Consider the following 20,493-nt stretch of genomic DNA (forward strand, 5'->3'; position numbering starts at 1 on the left):
AAAAAAAAAACGATTAAGCATAACCCTGCGACAAAATCCATCGTAGCAAGAATCCTGATTTTTTTGTTGGCGGACACATAATGCGTTGGCTAATTTCATTGCACTTTTAATATTTTTAAAAACCCACAGAAGAAATTAATGAGTATAAAACAGTTTGTATTATGAGTATGTATTCACAGATGAATGACACAAATCGTGTGTTTTTACATGTAACATTTTTAATTATAAACACAAAACTGTCGCTGTAGAACATCAACTAAACATTCACTTTAAACTGTACATTCTTGATTTTTTTTTTTTTTTTTTTTAAGCATACATTTTGTTTACATGATCTGAATTTACATGAAAGGAGCTTTGAAATGGAGCAGGTGTCGCCTTTATTGTACAAACACATATTTTACACATATGGCAGATATGTTCATTCGGAGGACGCCACATTAAAACCCATCATGCCGACATGTAGAAACCACTTTGACAAACATACAACATCTCAGCTGATTCTAACGACACACGTACTGTCAGACAGGCTATTAAAATGTGGTCAACATGAAGATCCTATGAAGCATTTCATGCCTCACAGCCTTTCTTCGAAGCAAACTTCTGTTCTATAACGGACAGTCGAATAAGGCTATGTAGAAATGTCTCTACTGAAATGTGGTACATCATTCAGCTCAGCTCGTGCTCAGCTCGACAGTCGGGTACTTCCTTTCCTGAGTCAGATTCATCTATCAACACTTCATCAACACAGCATCTGAACTGTCCCCTAACAGGACAAACCTGGGAATGTCACGTAGTGTGAAAATATAAAGCTAAATGCAAATTTAGACTCTAAAAGTAACATCTGGAGAACGGATATACTATGTGAGAGATGTAAATTATTCAAATATAATCTGAAGAATAAGGAATATAAAATATAAATGTCGATTTATGAATGTAGAGTTGAAATATTTCTATGTAACATAACACAGTTCACATCACAGCACTGCTACTGCAAGCCCCTAATTGGCAAATTGAAAACAGATTCATTTCAGTCCACTAGAGCATGTTAACGCCTATTTCCCTTCATCTGAGCAGCACCACAGACATAACAGAATATCAAAAAGAAATGTACGAGGGAGCATTTGGTTTCACCTCCCTGTTTATGTCCTTACACTGGATCATTTCATGGTCATAAGGAAACAGATATCACAGATGTTGATATTGTTTTCTTTAGAAATATACTGCAGCATGTCTAATAATTAAAACAGATGGCAGAGGAAAATATACTCGTATATAAAAATATTGTACCTGATCACAGAAGTAATCAGTGACTACAGTCTTTCTCCTTTAAACGACCAGCTTCATACTAACACATAAATTTAATCGCTTAAATTCTTTTATAAGATGAGTCATAGAAATAAAATGATAGCTGCATGTAAACTTGAACAAACGGAGGACCCGTTTCCTTTTTGGAGAAACACCCAAGAAATCGTTCCTGCTCAGTATCCAAACTACAGGCCAAGGCTTCAAAAACCACACAGTCTGTTCTTCATCTCACCCCAACGACTGACACACAGGAACACAGAGAACACACACTCCCAACACATTTCACCCAGTCACCCCGAAAACCCTGAAAGAGGAATACTGACTGAAGATGGTTTTACATCTGTAAGTGTGTGTGTGTGTGTGTGTGTGTGTGTGTGTGTGTGTGTGTGCTGCAGGTGGTCACTGCACCACACACATGGAGCTGCGAGGGGGGTTGACTGTCCGGGCCACGGTGTCCTGACTGTAGTTCACAATGTCTGCCTTCACCACACGCTGAGAAGATGGAGAGACAAAGAAACACACAGATGATTAAAGAGCCGCCGCAACAAAACCAACAGTGATGAAACTTAAATAAATACATTAGTTGGTCACTACTATCTACTGTTAAATAATAGTTCATTCATATCTTAGTTTTCTTGCAGTTAGATGAGACGCTCTGCAGCGCTCTCATGTCTGAAGGTAAATTTGAAGCTACTGTCAGCAGCAGGTTAGCTTAGCTGAGCATAAAGACTGGAAACAGAGGGAAACAGCTAGCATGGATCCATCAATCTGTATCAAAATCTGCCTACAGCACCTGAAACACCTGAAGTTTTGGTTTAAAACTGCAGTTATTGATGACAAACCCACGTCCTGTCATCGTCACCCACCTGAGCTGTGTCTCCCTAAACTGTCTATGGATTGATATGTTTCCAAAAAATAGCTCTCTGTTGCAGTTTGAATGATAGAGAAAAAGGAGGAAGAATTTAATATACCTGCCACTGTTGTGATATTGTTATTAAAAGTCTTTATAAATGTGTTGGACCAAATGTCAATTAAATATTTGGTCTCAAGAAAGTGGCTCAAAATGGCTGACTTTGCGTTGTTTTTCCTATTCCGGTTTCTGGCGATAACCTGCCAGAATTTCCTGTAATTGGTTGAAAAGTCTGAACCGTCCAAAAAAAATGTTTTTACACTAAACATGTACGGACCCGTGGTTCAATTTGATCTGGACCAAGACAACCTGTTTTCATTGGACTGAGGTTCCGCTGTTTCTTCCGAAATGTGGTCCAGGAGTGATTTATGTTCGGATCAAACTGAAAAAGTCTAAAAGTCCAGACCAAACAATTTAGGTGTGAAAGGGCCCAAAAGCTGACAGAACAACATTTTACATCTTGTTTGTTTATAAAAATGTAACATAAAAAGTTGCTGCATGTTTGATAGGGAGTCATGTTCCAGACTATTTTATGACCAGGCACAATGACTTCCATCAAGAGACAAACAGGAAGTTTTCATGTTAAGATAAACTAAGCTCCACAGACATGAGAGTCATCTAAAACTCAGACAATGCTGAACTATTCCTTTAACATTTCTTTGTACACGGCTCAAAATCCAAGCAATGATTTAAGACGCTGCTCAGAACATTTGTGCAGCTCGGCCCCGAGCAAGTCAGGGGGTCAAACTGGAGTCATCTTTGTTGCCATCATTAAGGGTTTTCTCACTACATCACTCTCGACCAACTCAGCGAAACACACATAGTTTAGATTCCTGAGACACTTCAGCAAAATACTGTCAGCTCTATGATAACGCAACATCGCGTCAGAGGAGGTGTGATTCAGTTCTGGCACTAAATAAATCCACCTTGACTAAGACTACAACTACAAAGCAACTGTTTTTACTTTCTAGGATCTATCAGATATATCTACTACGATCTACATCTGCTGAAATATATCTGTGTGACTGGAGACGTACTTCCAGCTATTGAACAGAACATATTTTGCTTTGCTGAGAGTTTTCTTGTCTAATAGGTCCTTCATCCTGTGGGTAGTCCACCAGCTCAGCCTTCACAATCCTCTGAGCCGGTTCAACACGTCAGAGCAGTGCAGAGATGGAGCCGGAAGCAAAAGGACAAAAACAAAAAGTCAAAAGGACAATGAGAGATGATGAAGAGGGAGAAAAAAATGAGTTCAAAGTCATTTAGGGTGAGAACAATGAACAGAGAAGCACTGAGAGAGATGAAGAAGAAATGTAAGACAGAAAGGAAAGCATGACGTCATGAACAGAGAGCAAGCAGGAAAAAATCATCCATCCTGAAGCCAGAATTACTTTTTCTAATTCGTAATCTAACTATGACCCAAAAATCTAAAAATTTATCAACTTTAACCAACCTGCTGATTTCTTTCTTTGGAGTAATTGTTTTGTCAATATAACCAGAAAAATTGTCCAAAACCCAAAAATAATCAGCTTCATCTGCAAAACTCTCTGCTGACGAGCAGAATCCAGAGAAGGTTTTACAGATTGTCTCTTGACATACATCTGTGCCTAATCTATTAATTGTCTACTTGCTTTGACACAACAGTTAATTGTTTGTAGCTGCCCACACTTTTATATAAACCTAGCTTTATTTCTTTTAGCCATTCTTCCAACCAACATGTGATGTCTGTAGCCATTTTATTGAAGTCGTAGAGCATTTTGGCTAAATCTCTATTGGAATCTTCCCTTGGGGCAGCAGGTAAATTTGCTTGGGACAATTACAAATTAGCCTAAACTTGATCTGAATGGTGCAACAGGCTGCGGGGCTCTTCACCGTATAACCGCTGCAGAACAGACCACATGGTTGAGGAGCAGAATCTGGTTGGCTGTCTGATTAACGAGCTGCCGAAGCCTGTTGTCGGAGTCAGTGAGTGATCCGAGGCCTCGCTATCTGATCCAGCAGACAGAGGACCATGACGGAAAGGGCTGGCAGGCAGATATAATACTGTCAGGGGTTGTGACCCCCATGTTTGACTCTCTAAAGCTGACAGCTGATAATGAGGCTTCGCTGGCCTCACGGCTAGACCCAGAGCCATGACCTGCTCAAAGCCTCATCTCTGTACCCACGAGACAAACTCTGAGAGTCCTGCTTCACATCCCAAACGTCAGAAAAAAGACTATGTTATAATTAGTTTGAATACATAAAATTCATTTCTGTAGACGAAACTGCAACAGTCTGCAACTACTTTAATAATGTCAAACATTCCTGAGGTCTGATTTCCTACATCTGAGGATTTTGCTGCTTTTCTCTGGAGCATATAATTTTTCTTCTATGTTACTTTGGGCTCTGTGATTAGCATCTTCTTACCTTTTATAGGCAGAACAATTGGCAGCAGACCAGAAAACATTCAGTATGTATTGAATGTGTTTAAAACATAGTGGTGATAAAACAGTTCTTACAATCGTTCTATCTTGTATGATCTTTTTCCTCCTTCATGACGTCATTACCTGTTACAATTGTATTTTCCATCAGAAGATTAAAAAAAGCACTTAACATGGTTAAATTTCAGATGCTTCTGTCAACTTGTCTGTTTCCATGAGGTGTGAATGGAATCCGGCCACTCAGCCTGCTTGATTAGCCTGGATTAAACCACTTTGCTTTATTGACAGTGCTATCAAGGGAGGGCAGGAAGCAGAAAGTAGACGGACAGCTCCATTAGTCGACGGTCATTTTCAGCTAGTCAGCAGTAGTGTTGGTGATGAGAGAGAGGCTTGAGAATTTGGCCAGTCCTTCTCTTACATGCTCTCCCTTCTCTGAGGGTCCTGACCTCTCTGTAGCCCCCTGGCTCATCAACCACCACCCAGCCAGTGTGGCTCCAAGCGGTCATATCAGCCCCAGGATTAATGCCTCTGGGGGAGGCGACCTTGTAAATCCCACAGCTGCCACCACTGGGCACCTTGGTCTGGCTGGCAAGCTAAAGCCCAGTTTCGCCCCAAAACGGTGGGAGATAAACCAAATAAATCAGGCAGCTGATCCTAACCTCCTCACCCCCACAACTGCCTACCTTTAACCTCCGACTTCACGCGCTAATGTGGTCAATGTGGGTCTATTTACAGACCGGCAGCGTCAGTGGCAGGTAGACCATCACAGGAGGCAGACGTAACAAACTCGTGTTTACACAACAAGAGGTCCTTTACAGTGTGTGTCGACCTCCGCTGACCTAACACACTCACTGTGACCTCCCTCGAGTTCAGGCACAACAGTACACGTAGCGCTGGGAGAGAGGAACCCGGGAAAACCACACGATACTTTCACTCTTTTACCGTTCAATAGAGTCCTGCAGGGATGATGCATTTTTGTAGGCAGAACTGAAAGTTAACATCAGCAGGTTCCCTCAACTAAAAGCCTTTGGGATTTTTGATCAGCAAGATAATCTTTATGAATGAAAGCGATTTTTCCAATTTTTTGGGCATAAATTAAATTGTCAGAAGTATAAAGCTAATGTTAGCCATTAAACATCTCATATATAATACACGCTTTACCATAAACTAATCTGCAGGTTGTAAAATTAGAGTTAGAATAGTTTGCAACTCAAGTTGGCCTGTAAAGACGAACGAGTGAGCAGATGAGTTTTCATGTTCAGTGTGATGATGTTTAATGTCCCCGACAACCTCTGTAGGCTCTATTAACCACTTGTTAGCAGCCGCCTTTTTGAAGACAAAAAAATGTTTTTTTTATTCAAACATGGGGTGTTCACTGACGTAGTGTTCCAACGGTACAGCAAGTGCAAAAATGCTAACTGCTTTCTGGGTTTTAGGAATCATTCCTGCAGACCTCTGTTATAAATGTGAGGACAGAGCAATCTCTCTAAGTGAACATTTTCAAAATAAGCCTTTTAAAAATGGAGCTTGCACAGAAACTTTTGCATAGAAATTTGAGAGACCTTGATGTCATTATGGCTCACCTGGGACTGCTCTATTTCTGCTTTGTTTAGCTTTACACCAAGAATCTCAGCAGCCACTTTCTGGAAACAAAGGAACACCTGGAGAGATGACAAGAAAAATAGGACAAGGTAAGACGCCAAGCCATTCCACATTTTACTATTTTATTGTGAATCGGCTGGTACTTACCGAGTCTCCTGTCTTGGCCGATACAAACTGACTGATGAGGCCGTTCTCTTGGCAGAAACGCTGGTGTTTGTCAGCCTTCACCGTCCTCATGTGCTCCAGGTCGACTGTGGATGAAACACAGCATGACACCTGAGAAAACTTACAAGAGATAGATACACAGATGTATACGGTGGTTATGCAGCTCTCTCGCAGGGTTAACTGTCACGTATCTGAACATAAACAGAAAAGATAACTGTTTACACTTGAGTTAAGATGGAAGGGGATCTGCCTAGTGTTCACATAAATGAACGTGAAAACAAAACATGATTCAATTGTTATGTTGCTTTCAAACCAGCTGTGGAGGCTCCTGACTGTTGAATTTTTAAATTTACGGACTGAGGGAGGCCTTTCAGGTGGTTTTAGAGTGGAAATGATCAATTCAGTAGCCCCGAGCTTCAAATCCCAGCTGGTATTAAGGCTTGATGTGACACATTCTTCTGTGTAAGTCTAGTACAGTTGAACCCTGAAGCCATGAACCTCTGTTTGACCCGAAACAGACAAACCCGCCCAGCTGTGGAGAAATGCTTAAGAGACAATGTGTGGATGACCGAAGTCTTGAGGCGACACTCACAGTGAGAGTGTGGATGGAGAAAACAGTTTGACTTATGAGCGTGCCGGCCTTCAAGGTGGGCACGCAGGCCCAAGAACTGGGACTGTCACCTTCACGCTGATTTACTGTGAGCACACAATGACAGCCTTCCTTTATAGCTATTGTGATGTGCATTCGACTCCTGTGCAGTGATACCGGGCGCTTTGCCTCTCTCCTTCCTCACTATGGGGTCATGCTGGGGTCGGTGAGGAAGGTCACCCGGGGGTCTTGCTGCTGAAAGCAATAGCTTCGCTCTTTATTTCTGGCTTTGTGCAGAAAGGCGGCCACGCCCGGTATCTGGTGCATACATGTCTATGGTAGCTGGAGGAGGTCAGGCTACTGTACGGTGTTGCATTTCTCTCGTCCCCCCGAGTTTTACTCTTTGTGTAAGGTTTCATTGAAGTTGTCAAGGATTTACCCTGTTCTCATGCCCCTTAGAGTGTGTGTGCATGTGTGTGTGTGTGTGTGCGTGTGTGTGTGTGTGTGTGTGAGGGAGGCTGGGGGATAGAGCCAGCGGCAGAGAAAGAGAGAGAGACAGATACATAGCACGGAAGAAATGTAAACACTGCCCTAATCCTGTATTATTAATATCTCAGTAAGTCATATGACCCAAAAATGTTAAAGGCCAACAAAATACATTTGGAAAGAATCATTTTAGGCTAAAATGAAAATTACCATCATCATAAGTGACATATAAACACAAACCTTTCTGGGCAAGGGCAGACACTTTTACAACTACTCAATGTCCAGGGCAGACTGTCATGTCTGTGCCGGTGCATAAACATAGCTGTCTCATAGGCGTCAGCACGTTATTAATTCCAGTCATTAACAGCGGAGGTACCCAGCATGCTACTAGAAGTAAACACCGCTAATCCTTTGGATCCTGCACACTTGGGAAAGGTTATCAATCATGTGTCACAGTCAGATTAGCCAACGTTAACATAGTCGCTCAGGGGCTGTTGAAGGCACGTTACTGTAAGTACAAAAGACGGACAAGTGAGTGACGTTTCTGGATTCTGGTGGTGGTCACTGTTTGTGTGGCAACGAGAGGGGAAATACAATAAAACAACAGGAAGTTTCTAATGAGTTGCTCCTGGAATGAGACAATATGTATTTAATATGCTTAAAACTCTTGGTATTTTATTAAAACATTAAAACAACAACTGACTGTTTTTATCTCAGTGAGCAATAAAATGTTATAATATCTTCCCGTCCCTGGTTTGTTCGCTTACGCTGAATGTTACAGGTCCAAACCATGTCAACAAGTTGCACCTGTTTGCATGTGAGATGTTGTCAGTTGCACTGCATGCTGAAACATGTAAAGCAGTTGAAGTTTCAGTTCAAGCTGAAGCGTTGAAAGAGTATCAGTTGTCTGTTAAAGTGCACTTGCTTAAGGCTTTTACTTTCATGTTTAGGCATTGTAGTAAGTTGAACTTCAAGTACTGAAAGTAGATGAACTAATAGCCAAAAAATAACACTGAAAGTAGCTGAAACGGAGAAAGTAATCAAAGTGTCAGCTGATGTGTAGCTTTCCATCTGAAGTTGCTCAGCAGGAAGGCAAACGTATTTTATGTTTTTAGTAAACATTTCAATTTCCACTTTTTTATGAACAATTTACGGTTTCAGAAAAAAGGATCTACAATGATCACAGGGCAACTTAGTGATCATACTATCTGACAGAAAGAACATCTTCTAAATAGACCTTATGATGAGATTATTTTGTCAACATAAATTACGCTGGATAAATACATTAATATGCATGAAAAGACAATCCTCTAAAACTGTGCATGTTCATGGTAGAGTTCATGGTTTTAGAACAAGCTCCTGTAGTCACGTAATCATACTGTAGGTGGGCCCACATTCTCACACAAAAGAATTTCGCAGCATGTGACATCTGTCTGTAAACTGAATACAACACTAATCCCACAGTTTTAGTGTTTTGCTCCATTTCTCTCCCTAATGTACCCATTTCTACTTATCAGGTCAAAACAATCTTCCTCCGATGATCTGGTTTCCCTCCGTTTCTGTCAAACTGTACATCAGCTTAACAACCCCTAGGAAGTGACTGCAAACACGAAATAAACTGTTTAGGCCTCCAAGCACATAGAGATAGTGGAGGGGATCATCACTCGTCGAGAGCGATGGCCCTCCCTCGCTCTGGTCACCATCAGTGTTTATTTAAAAGGTCTGCCTGTCACTGCGGTGAATTACAAGACAACAGTTACAGATTAATATCTGGCGGATAAATTAGGCTTTTACCGTAAATAACCGGTTTGTTATTGCGGTGACCTATTATATAAATGGGAACGCAACCAAATGAGAAGAAAATATGGTTGTTCTTCTCCACAAGTTAGTGTCTGTGGGGATGTCAGCTTAGCTCCTTCATGGAAAGAATCCTCTCACTGGCAGACCTGATTATCCTGAAACCAGACAGACTTGGAAAAGGTCACTGAAAAACTTTAAATTAGAAAGGAGGATGGATTTTGGTTGGATGGATCTGCCCAGAGCAAGCTTTTAAACCAATACCACTGCTTTATCACCTTCCCCTGAAAAGAGGATGTGCACCAACTAAAGACTGAAAAGAAATAGCTGAAAAGCCATTAAAGATGAGTAGATGTTTACATCTTGTCCTGGTTTTGAGAAATCTGGATATGATAGCTGGATTACTCCAATAGAAACCAGGATACAGTGGCATGTAAAAACTTAATCCAGGTTTCTTAACGTTCTCTGCTGTTGGACAAATGAAGGACTGAGATGTTGAGGAATTAAGACACACCTGCACACAGGATCAGAAACCTGGATACTGTTAAACAAGGTTTCTCACGGTCGTATCCCAAATAAGATTAAAACCAGGATAACACTCAAAACAGGGTTACTGCCAAGTATGTAGACATGCTCAACATTAGATACGTATGTAGAGTAACCTATCCAAACTGAATATTCATTTTGGGTATAGTCACCTGAAGTTTCTGAACGCTTGACAAAGGGGACCACATAGAGCAGTACCACTGGAAGTCTTGAGTAGGCAATTCAAGCAATATCACCATAGGACTCAGTGAAAAAAGTTCTAACAGTGCTGGTAATCCAAAGGTACTGGAAATGGTGCTGTTCATCACTTTCTTACATACATCTTACATTCTCCGACCACATGTTGCAATGTATTTAAAGGCCTCTCAGACCACTGTAGACTGCCTCTACTTATGCCACTTTCTTAACAGGTACATCACAACCTTCTTCATTGTGGCCATGTTTGTAGTCTTGACTCTGCGCTGCCCTCGAGTGGATGGAATGCTGAACATTGTGCCAACATAAAGGACACACAGGGGAATAACTGAGCCTTGATGCTCAAGCTTAAATTCAGCGTAACTGGAGAGGAAAGTAATAACAAAGTGTCTGTTACAGGACTTAATCTATCTGGTTTTATGCATGAATACAAGCTTGGACTTGGATATGATTTGTGTTACTTATTCTTTAAAAAGTTACACTCTCGCTTGCTGGCACTGAACTCCCAGACACATTCTATTGTTATTCTCACTGACACAGTAAGAGGCCAAACGTGGACAATGTGAGAATTGAAGGATGGATTTTTCCTCTTGAGTTCACCAACACACGTTGCCAAAGCAAAACAATAAGCTAACAGCTCTGTGTTGGCTAACCAGCCTGAAATCCTACACTGCGCTGTGTGATCCTCAGTGGGCTTTTTAAAACCATGCTGTGATAACAGAGACACCTACTTACTGTTCTACTGAGTCGGCTGCTGGAGACCAATTGGAACAGTTTACCCAGCGAGCAACGGCCAGAGAATAAGCTTGACATAACACAGTTAATTGCCGGCAGCCTCGTTTTAAACTAAACAGCAGTTGGTGCAGTGGGGAGAGCGAGGGCGGGGGGTGGAATGTGCGAGCTTGTGTGTGTCTATGTGCCTGTGTGTGGTAGTAATGGTGGGGTGTGTGTGTGTTGTCAGAGACTCGGGGCTCCGAGGGGTCATATCACATTAAGTGAAAGTTACAGGGTTGAGCCTAATCAACCCCAGGGGAGAACCTATCACTTCCAACATTACCTCACACTCTGCCTTTAAGACCCTTTTAAGAGGGTTTGCCTCAGTTTCCCCTCAATGAGCGACCACGAGCCAATTCAGACCGTACAGTGAGGGTACGGATTATCCAACCAAGTCCAACTCCTAATGAAATGACTTACAACTGTCTGAGCAAAATGTTCACTAGGCTCCACTAAGTTTGAAAACACCCCAGAACTTTTCTGCAGCTCTGACATTCAGAGGGGTTTTGTGAGTCTCTACTGCTTCAGTCAGTTTTGAACCAGACTCACAGCGGCCTTTTACATGAATGTCCTCACATGCTGGAGTCTAACAGGCACATGTGTCAAACTCATTTCATGTGTTAATTTGCACAATGAAATTCTATGCTGTATTACGGAAGTACTGTGTCCAAAAACTACATGTCCCATGCACTGAAGGCGCCTGGCTGCTAGATGTAGATGTATGCTAAATACCATCTCAATATCATACAGCCATTTCCAACAGTAGCACTCTAATATTAGCTGCTGAGTGAAATGTCAAAAACATGAGAAGTTGACGCAAAGGGAAGGCAACTTAATGAGAGATTTGTGTTGAATGAAAACAAGCTGGGATGTCTTCTTTGTGACGAGGCAGTGGCAGTGTCAGAGGAATACAGTTTACAGCAGCACTTTGACACCAAACACAGAGTCAAGTATGTTAATCTAAGCCACCAAGAAAAACAACTGAGGGTCCAAGAATTAAAAAGCAGCCTGCATTCGCAACAGAATATGTGTGCAAATGTTGCAGCAAAAAAAAAATATATATATATATGCCGCAGATCGCAAAATGTTTTCCCAAAGAAACCTCCCTAATTATGTAATATGATAACAAGTAGATTTATACAGTCTTACATTTACAGCCGCCCAGTTTGAGGGCAGCCGTACCGCTGATGTGGCTCAGGATGAAAATGAGTTTGACACCTCTGTGCTTCACTCCATTTATTACTGTGTTTTGACGTTTGTTACCTAATTAAATCCACTCACTTATAATTGTGCTTTTTATCACAAAGTTTGCTGGTTGTCTTGGTCATTGGTATATTGCTTTATCTAAAACCATCCTGAGGAAACATCTGCACATCTAAAAACATGCTTGGGTAGATCTTGAATTCATTATCTGAGATCACAAGATGGCCCCTTTTAGTCTGTAAAGGAATTTAAACTGAGGAATTTGATCTCTCTGGCTGGTTTACAGACTATTGTCAATTCTATACCTCAGTAAATTACTCCATTTATTAATTGCCTCTTTTCTTAACTCATGTTAGATTTTTTATTATGTATTTCCAAGTAATGTTTGGCTTGCAGCTGTTTCGGTTTTGGTCAGGTCTCCCATGTACAAGAACCTTAAATATGAGTTATTCAATTTAATAAAGGTTAAAGTAAAATCAAAGTATATTATTTATGGATTTGTACTCTGACTTGATTTCTTACTAAGATAACGCTGCGCTGACAGTGTACTTTAAATCAAAATATAATTTAATTCTGCTTTAATATCTCCCAAAATATAAGATTTCCAATAAATGGTCATGGTTTTGTTTACATTCAGAGTTTAATTTAAACATGATGGATACCTTTCCTTCTTTAAGAACCTTTATGAATATTTGGAGCCTTTGACATCAGTTTGCAGAGCTCTTCTTTTGCTGTTGCACTGCTTTTAAGATCACATTACTGCTCCACATCACAGGACTCAAGTAAAGGTGAATAAACTCAAACACGTTCTGCCGCCAATTTTAAGTCTAGACACAAAAGAAAAACTGACACGGTTTTCATTTTTCTTAATCTATAAGAGAAGTCTGTCCGATAAAACATGAATTATTCAGATTTAAGACTTAATTTAATGAACATCTAGAAAACTGAATTGACTTGTTATATATTTGTTTTGCAGTGTTTATTTTCTTGACATATATTTTAGTCTTTCTTGGTATTTGCTTTACTGTATTGTATGTTTTGACTGAACTATAGTTATTATTCATCAGACGTGACTACGATTGGCAATCCTCTTTATTTTGAAGCCTTAAACGTTTGAATTTTATTATTATTTTTTTCCCATATGGCAATATATATGTTGCAGAAAATATTGCAATGTCACAAAAAACATGTTACAAAAACTAATACTGAATCAATCGAATATGAATCCGCAGGAGTCAGACAAAGCAGCAGAGTCATGAACAGGTGAGATTAATTGCGTGTGACATTTTATTTACTCTTAAATTTTCTGGTACAACTTACAGGGAAACGTTTACCAGCTTAAAAAGTCAAGTAAAAGTATAATGAATCATTCCATGTGATGTCTGATTGAATTAGACATTGATTTAACTTTCACAGCACAAGTGCCTAGTAAAATGAAAATGACTAGTGGAATTTATGTAGAGCATTTAAATGATTGGGTCCAACTGGTTTACACGACTTGGAGAGAGCTCATAAAATCTGAAATATGAAGTACGTGATTAGCCTCTATTAAAATACTCTGTATTGAAATATGGACTACATAATATGAATGCAAACAATAACTATTTTTGCCCGTCAAATAAGAGCTGGTTGTATCCCCGCTTCATTTCTGTTTTCTGATGTACAGTAACATACAGAAGTGTGACAGAAAACTTTGTGTTTTCTTTACTCTTAAGACACTATGCAGTCATTCAGAAGTCAACTATGCGAACGGCACTCTTGCACATTTCATTAGACCTTAACAGTGCAGGTATTGTTTACAGGAGGCAATGTTTATTTTCTAAGAGCTGGACATCTAAATTTAATGCAAAAGTACCTGAAACTAGAACATGATTTTAATATTAAATTTGGCTTTAATATATCTGTGCAACTGAGGAAATCATAATTCCTGCATCATTACTGCTGCAGACTATTTCTGCTCACGGTAGCCAATTATATACGGCTATTGATGACATTGGACAATGTATAACTGGATGTTTGCAAATAGAAACTAATCTGGAATAATTATAGATAATTATCAGTATATTAAAGCTTGAAGGTAAGTTAATAATATTATCTTGAGTTTTCTGAGTGAGTACAGACAGATGAAGTGCTGTTAGTAGCCTGGTGTTGTCGAGGTGAGCGGGGCCCGTGCAGGAGTCCTCTGGGGGATCCTGACAGAGACAGAGCAGTCTTTGTGCTGCGGCGCCCCTGCCCCGGTGGCCTGAAGCGGGCCGGGACCGTCAGGGGACTCGCTTTCCACTAGGTCAGAAGTGTTCTGTCGACAGCTCATTGATCACAGCTCATCTTGTCATTTGATCGTTCTTCATGAAGCGACGTGTGGACACGCACACGTGCAAACACACACATGCATTCACACTTTAAAACATAATCAGATACTCTGCTGCGGCTAGTAAAACAATGTGGTCTTCCTCCCCGGTCAGGGAATGTAAAACAAGAGTGTCCAGCAGTAGCTGTGCAGGCAGGGAGAGAGCTGGAGTGCTGGGCTGTCACTGCTACAGTAAAACATGGGGCCGAGGGCCTTGCAGCCCGGGTTAACGGACTCCCAGGACTCGTGAAAAGTGAACAAAAGGCCCAGTTCTGAGCCGACCGCACAAGACGCTGCCCGGGGTTTCACTGGCCATGTCCTCCAAGCTCTCCTGTCGCTGTTAAACTAAGTGGTCTTTTATGGGCGAGCTGTAATACATGCCTCTGTGAGCCGGCAGCGTTACTACGCGCTATAATAATTATACAGAGCACAGGGGAGCATTCGTAATCGTACGCATCGCATCCCTACAAGTCTATTCATAATTATAAAGTCTTTCTATGGCCAGTGATGCGTTGGACTGGGCTGCATATTCAACTTAAAGCCACAGCAGTGAACTGCTGCATGGAAGTGTTTCTGGCCTGAGCAAACATCCACAGAGTTAAAAAGCTGAAGCAGAAGCCGGGTTCAAAGACAGTGATGTAATATTTAACACCACGAATAAGCAGATTTAGCAGAAAAGGAAGTACATTTTTGTTGATATTTCACATATATTTATAATATATGCCTGTGGATCCAGATCAATCGCTTATTTACCCAACCCTGTGTCAGCAAGGCCCCTTTCCAGGAATTCCTCCATATCAATGTTGTGGAGCAGCGGAGAAATAAAGTACAGCCTGAGCGTGATGAGGGTTCCAGGCTGCACTCAGGTCAGGTGGCTAAGCTGTGCTGTACAACTCAAATGGCCCATGACTTACCACACAAGAAGGTATGCGAAGACTGATCATCTACTGCATGTGCAACAATATTTGCTTTATGGATGGCTAAAATGAATGAGGACTTTCCATGTTTCGACAGGCATGAGAGTCAAGAGAGATGAGAGCAGGGACCATTGCTGGGTCAGACAGTTGTTACAATTAAATGTTAGTATTTAGTTCATTTAGCAGGGAGTTCTGGACTGGCAGTGGTCGCGGTGCCCTGTGCAGGAAAGACCACCTATCAGCCACCTGAGTAGGCTTAAACAAACCCTTCAAAATACTTCTTAATCAAACATCTCAGCAACTGCAGCTGTGATTTTACACTGATTTATCAGCCACAGTGTAACACAGCTGTAATTCTTCATCCCTATTTTTCCTTGCTGTAACCTTAATCTCCATTTCACATCTTTTCCAGAAATAGAGAAAGACAGCAGGCTACAGTCGGTGCGGCTACTGAGACAATCTGATCCACACGTCTGTTCTGACCCTTTACCTTCAATAAAATGTGAAGAGAGACAGGAAACACTGGATTTGCTGTAAACTGTAAACATTCCAGATCTTCACCCAGCCATACACCATGCCTTACTATGTCTATATACTGTATATATAATGTTTTACAGTGTCGAACCTGTGGTCGCTTTACCACAGTGCAAAACAGACACTGCTGACGTGTTCATCCCTCCTATCTGGGGAGGGGTGTGGGTGCCAGGGTAAGAGTACTGGGCTTTTGTCCCACCACATGTCTATTGTGGCTAAACCTTTCCCTTGGGGGCAATTAGGACCTTTTAGTTTGTTGTAAGAGGACCTAAGTACGAGTGGGTTGAGCCAGGAAAAACATTTTTGAGCTAAACCAAAAACAGAAGCGCATTGAGCTCCTCTGCGCTCCTGGACTTCTGAGCATCTCTCTATTAAGAAATGTGCAGGCCTGCACTGAACAGACAGGAACTGTGGCAGCTTTACAGGGGCAGGGAGGTGACGGGGGTGAGAGGGGGTGGGGGGGGATTCAGCTCCACCTGAGGCCTTGCCAAGAGGCCAAACAACTCAAGACCAACAATGTTGGTGGCAAGGACATGCTTCATGAGAATCGAGAGTTAGGGGAGATCCGTGTTTCGCTTTAACTTTCACATGGCTGGATGGAAAACTGGGGAGAGAGAAGTGCGACGGGTAACGGTATGCGGTGAGATCTGCCGTAGCATGCAGAAAGCAAACACACGCATGTTGTTTAACACAACAGAGACACGGAGCCAATGAAAAGACATTACTGTAAGTAAAAGCAGCTACAGCAGAAGTGTTAGTCTACACATGTGAGAGATAAGCGTTAAGAGTCGGTCTAAGTGTGTGATTGAAAGAGTTAATGTTTGCACACGGATGAAAATGAATGCGCAAGTGTGTTTGAGAGATGGAGCAAGATAGGGACGTAGAGAAGAAAGAAAGTGGAAAAAGAAACAGAGCAGAAGAGAAAGACAGGTAAGACGTAATTGAGTGTACAGATTGTCTACATGCGGGGACTTTATCTCCCTAAAGAAGGGAACGTTTCCCATGGCAGGCCTGAGTGGATCGGCAGTGAACAGTGTTAGAACCTCAGAGCAGAAAGCCATGAGTGATGAGGAGGGGTTAAGAGAACTGAACCCATTTAAGTCACCCAAATAAGGGCTGTACAAGCCCATGATGGATGCTCCGGAGTTCCTGAGGGAGAGAGCGCTTGCACTGAGGAAGGGTGATGGGTGGGGAGCGAGCAGGGGTCCTGCGATCCCCACTTAATAAAAACAAATTGGTTTGATAAACGACACAAGCTTAATGTCTACAAAGAAATATGTGTTCTAATTTCATACAGTAACATAAGCCGATTTAAAATGGTGACGGTCCAATTCAATGATGATATGTGTATGTTTCAACTAGACATGGGAAGATATAGAAATTTCATGTCACGATTAACCTACATAGTCATAATGTCCCGATAAAAATATAAACTAAAAAAAATAAACTAAAAAACAAAAACTTGTAGTAGTTGCGCTTAAACATACTAGAATCACTTTGACCTTATCTTTTGATAGAAAACAAATATTTTTATTGCCTCACAGAATCTTAAAGAAGTAATCATAAATCATAAGGATGTCCTGTGGTAACCTCATCTCCCTTTAATTTACTTGTTTGTAACTTGTTTGTGTGGCAGATACACTGTACAAGCTGAGCCCAGTGAGTTAGACAGCTTTTTAAGTGATTCATGTGAGGATATTCATGATTATCCTAATAATTAAACAAAATAAAACTGTTTGTATCGCTATCTGCAGTAACATCTGTTATCGTCCCATTCCTTGTTACAATACACAAACGTACGAGACATAGATTAGGACTGTTGACAGCGTGCTGTAGTTTTTAGATCCGTGACAATCTCTGATCTAAAAGACAAACAGTCACAAACAGGCCAAACGCAGCTGCTGTTAAGCAGAGAGCAGCAGAATTTATCGTTTGGAGCCATTTCAAAACACACAGCACTTATTAGTCTACTAAAAATGAAACACTTGAGTGGTGAAGGAGATGACTGCGCAACAAGCCAACATTTCTCTTGAGAGGTTCCTGTGTACCATACGGTGTTACACTGGGCTGCGCTGTAATAAACAGTTATAGTATGTTTAGACAGACCAAGAGCTTAGCATTCTTCCATTACCCTTGTGTTCCCAGAAACCCTACAAGTGTGTCACTTTACCCTCGTGCACGTCTCTCTGTGTGTGTGTGTGTGTGTGTGTGTGTGTGTGTGTGTGTGTGTGTGTGTGTGTGTGTGTGTGTGTGTGTGTGTGTGTGCAGTTGCATAAATAATTGTGTGCCCTCAATAAAACATTTCATTGGCTTCCTCTCTGAATTGTTACAAGTGGTGCCATTATTTAACACAAGGCTCTGGGCGGCATGTAGAGGGCATGGGGGTGCAGCATGCTCGTGCTTAACAAGCACACTTAACCCCAGCCGGCCATGCTAAGCCCGAAGAAAGGAAAGGTTGTTCCCAGGCAGTGACATGGCACAGGAGGGCAGTCAGGCCAGGGTAAGGAGAGGAGGGGACAGCATCATTAATGAACCAGTCTGGTCCATAGGCTCAATTACCGTCCGCTGGGTAAAGAGGACAGTGTTCAAATTAAACTAGAAGGCAGGCACGGGGTAAATCAGGAAATTTAAGCTCAATGTATACGGTAGCACATGTACTGTTAATAAGCCAGACAGAGACGCCTGCATGTTAAACAGGACACTTAAATTTCATACTGTAACATGTCATTCAGTGCATGGAAGAAAAAAAACTTAAGCATGTGCTGTATATAGAACTCTCTCTGCTCTAACCAGCAACTTAAGTCAGACCTACTATGCACATGACAGCCTGTGTTCACCTTAAGTTTATCTGAGTGGAAACACCACAATCTCCCCGAGGACAAGTCCTCACAGAGACATAAATCTGTAGTGTTTTTATAAGCTCCTTGTTATGTCTGTACTTCTATTTCTGTTGTCACAAACATGTTGCCTCACATCATGGGAACCATTTAAAAGACATCTAGACTTCGAAGAATGCTGTGTATTCATACGTTCATTACTGTTGAAGTGTGCCAAGTATTCAAGTTGGAGAAATGAACAAAAATGTGAAAATGCTAAATGTCAGAGTCAGACGAAAAAGTAAAACATAATGTAGGTGCGGACTTTTTTAGCTAGATATCTAGACTGCCTCTCTTCAAGTAAAAGAGAGTCCGTGGGAGGGTTTGGGGATTCATAAAGTCTCGTAAGGTAATTGATTGCTCCTCGAGGGGCAATCTGTGTGGGATTTTGTTTTTCTTTTTTTCAGCCTGCAGGAACAGAAAAAACACACATGGGCCATTCTCAGCAATAGAGCCATTAGGGGGGGAATGACTGCGAGTGTGGGGGTGAGGAGCCTGACAGCAGGATGAACACTACTTAAATATTACAGTACACACACACCCAAAAAACCTAGCCTAAATACAGAGGCGCCCACTGTTAAAGCCGGGGCATTAGGAGATGCAACGGATGCGAAGACAAGGGAATCTGCTCCAGACAGGCGAATTAAACCGTGACCTGTGGTCTCCGTTGAGTAACATTAGCGAGAGCTTCCTGTGTGCAGGCACCACTCTGTTGACCGTTCATCATCGCCCAGGAAGGTGGACAGTCGCCATTACACACACACACACCGACGCCCCACTTTACAATAACACGGCGGCAGCCATGACTCCACATCTGTCAAGGGGATGTTTAAAAAGAGTCATCATTATTACTCTTTATTTTGGGGATGGGTGGATGGGCGCAGGCTGATAGGAGGAGAGCCGTCTGGTTAACGTCGAGTTCCTTTCCTTAACCGACGACTCGGGACAGGAGTGTAGCGTCGGGCTTGGGGGGGCAGACGGGTACTGACTGGGAGGGATTGGGGGGGCACAGATAAGCGGTGCCCTAGGTCCATTGGCCCGGGGATCTTAAATCATCGTCAGTCACTCCCCAGAGTTCACAAACATCAGCATTCCCATCGCTCCAAACCTCACTCTCTTATCAACTGGCTTATCACACCGATCAGTTATCTGGTGCTCCAACAAACACGTCTGCTACCATCAAACACTCACTCCTCCACACACAAACACAGACACGCAAAGTGAAAAATGAATCAGGCCAAAAGTGAGTCCTATAAATATAAGATTTCATTTGCACCTCTTAGTAGAAAAATAAAGCAATTTCCAAACTTGATATGCTTCTTTTCCTTATGTATGTGTGTTTGTGTTCAAGTCTCACTTTTGTTCCCAATCAGGGAGATGACAGGCTGGACATCAGATTCCTCGTTGGCCTTCTTCACCATGCTGAACCAATCCTCCAGATTCTCGAAGCTCTGGAAGTTGGTGATGTCGTAAACCAGGAGAACCCCCTGCATCGGAAAAACAACAGGAACAACCTCAGACTTCTTATTTCAGCAGCTCACCTTTACACCCCTTGACAAAGAAATATTGGATAATTTTACCTTCAGTCGCCTCATATTCATTGATATTAACATGAGTAATACTGAGAGAGCAAGGGAACAGTAGGTGGCACTGCTCCTCTTCTTAGCATGGGGCACAGATTCAAATAGAAGGGGACATACTCACTCGCACATAATCTGAGGTAGGTTCAGAACTACTATGACCTTAGTAAGAATATGTAAAATCCTACTGGTTGATTCTGCTCCAAATTGTGGTTTGTAACAGTTTTGTAAGCACAGTCCAGAATTC

The 20,493-nt window shown here is 41.7% G+C and overlaps 1 protein-coding gene across 2 annotated transcripts in view; it reads right to left on the reverse strand.

The window, feature by feature from the left end:
* Positions 1 to 288: 288 nt before the first annotated feature.
* rab28 (RAB28, member RAS oncogene family) overlaps positions 289 to 20,493 on the reverse strand; it is a 30,771-nt gene continuing 10,566 nt past the window's right edge. The window contains exons 4-7 of one of the 2 annotated variants that reach the window (XM_037077218.1): positions 20,024 to 20,153; positions 6,385 to 6,488; positions 6,219 to 6,296; positions 289 to 1,797 (exon numbers count right to left, since the gene is read on the reverse strand). In XM_037077218.1, the coding sequence (XP_036933113.1) occupies positions 1,705 to 1,797; positions 6,219 to 6,296; positions 6,385 to 6,488; positions 20,024 to 20,153 (405 nt within the window). In that variant the 3' untranslated portion in view covers positions 289 to 1,704. Of the gene's footprint in view, positions 1,798 to 3,243; positions 3,355 to 6,218; positions 6,297 to 6,384; positions 6,489 to 20,023; positions 20,154 to 20,493 lie in introns of those variants that run through there. The other variant, XM_037077219.1, reaches the window with a different exon arrangement.

The sequence above is a fragment of the Acanthopagrus latus genome, chromosome 18 (genome assembly GCF_904848185.1).
Source record: "Acanthopagrus latus isolate v.2019 chromosome 18, fAcaLat1.1, whole genome shotgun sequence".
Lineage (NCBI taxonomy): Eukaryota > Metazoa > Chordata > Actinopteri > Spariformes > Sparidae > Acanthopagrus > Acanthopagrus latus.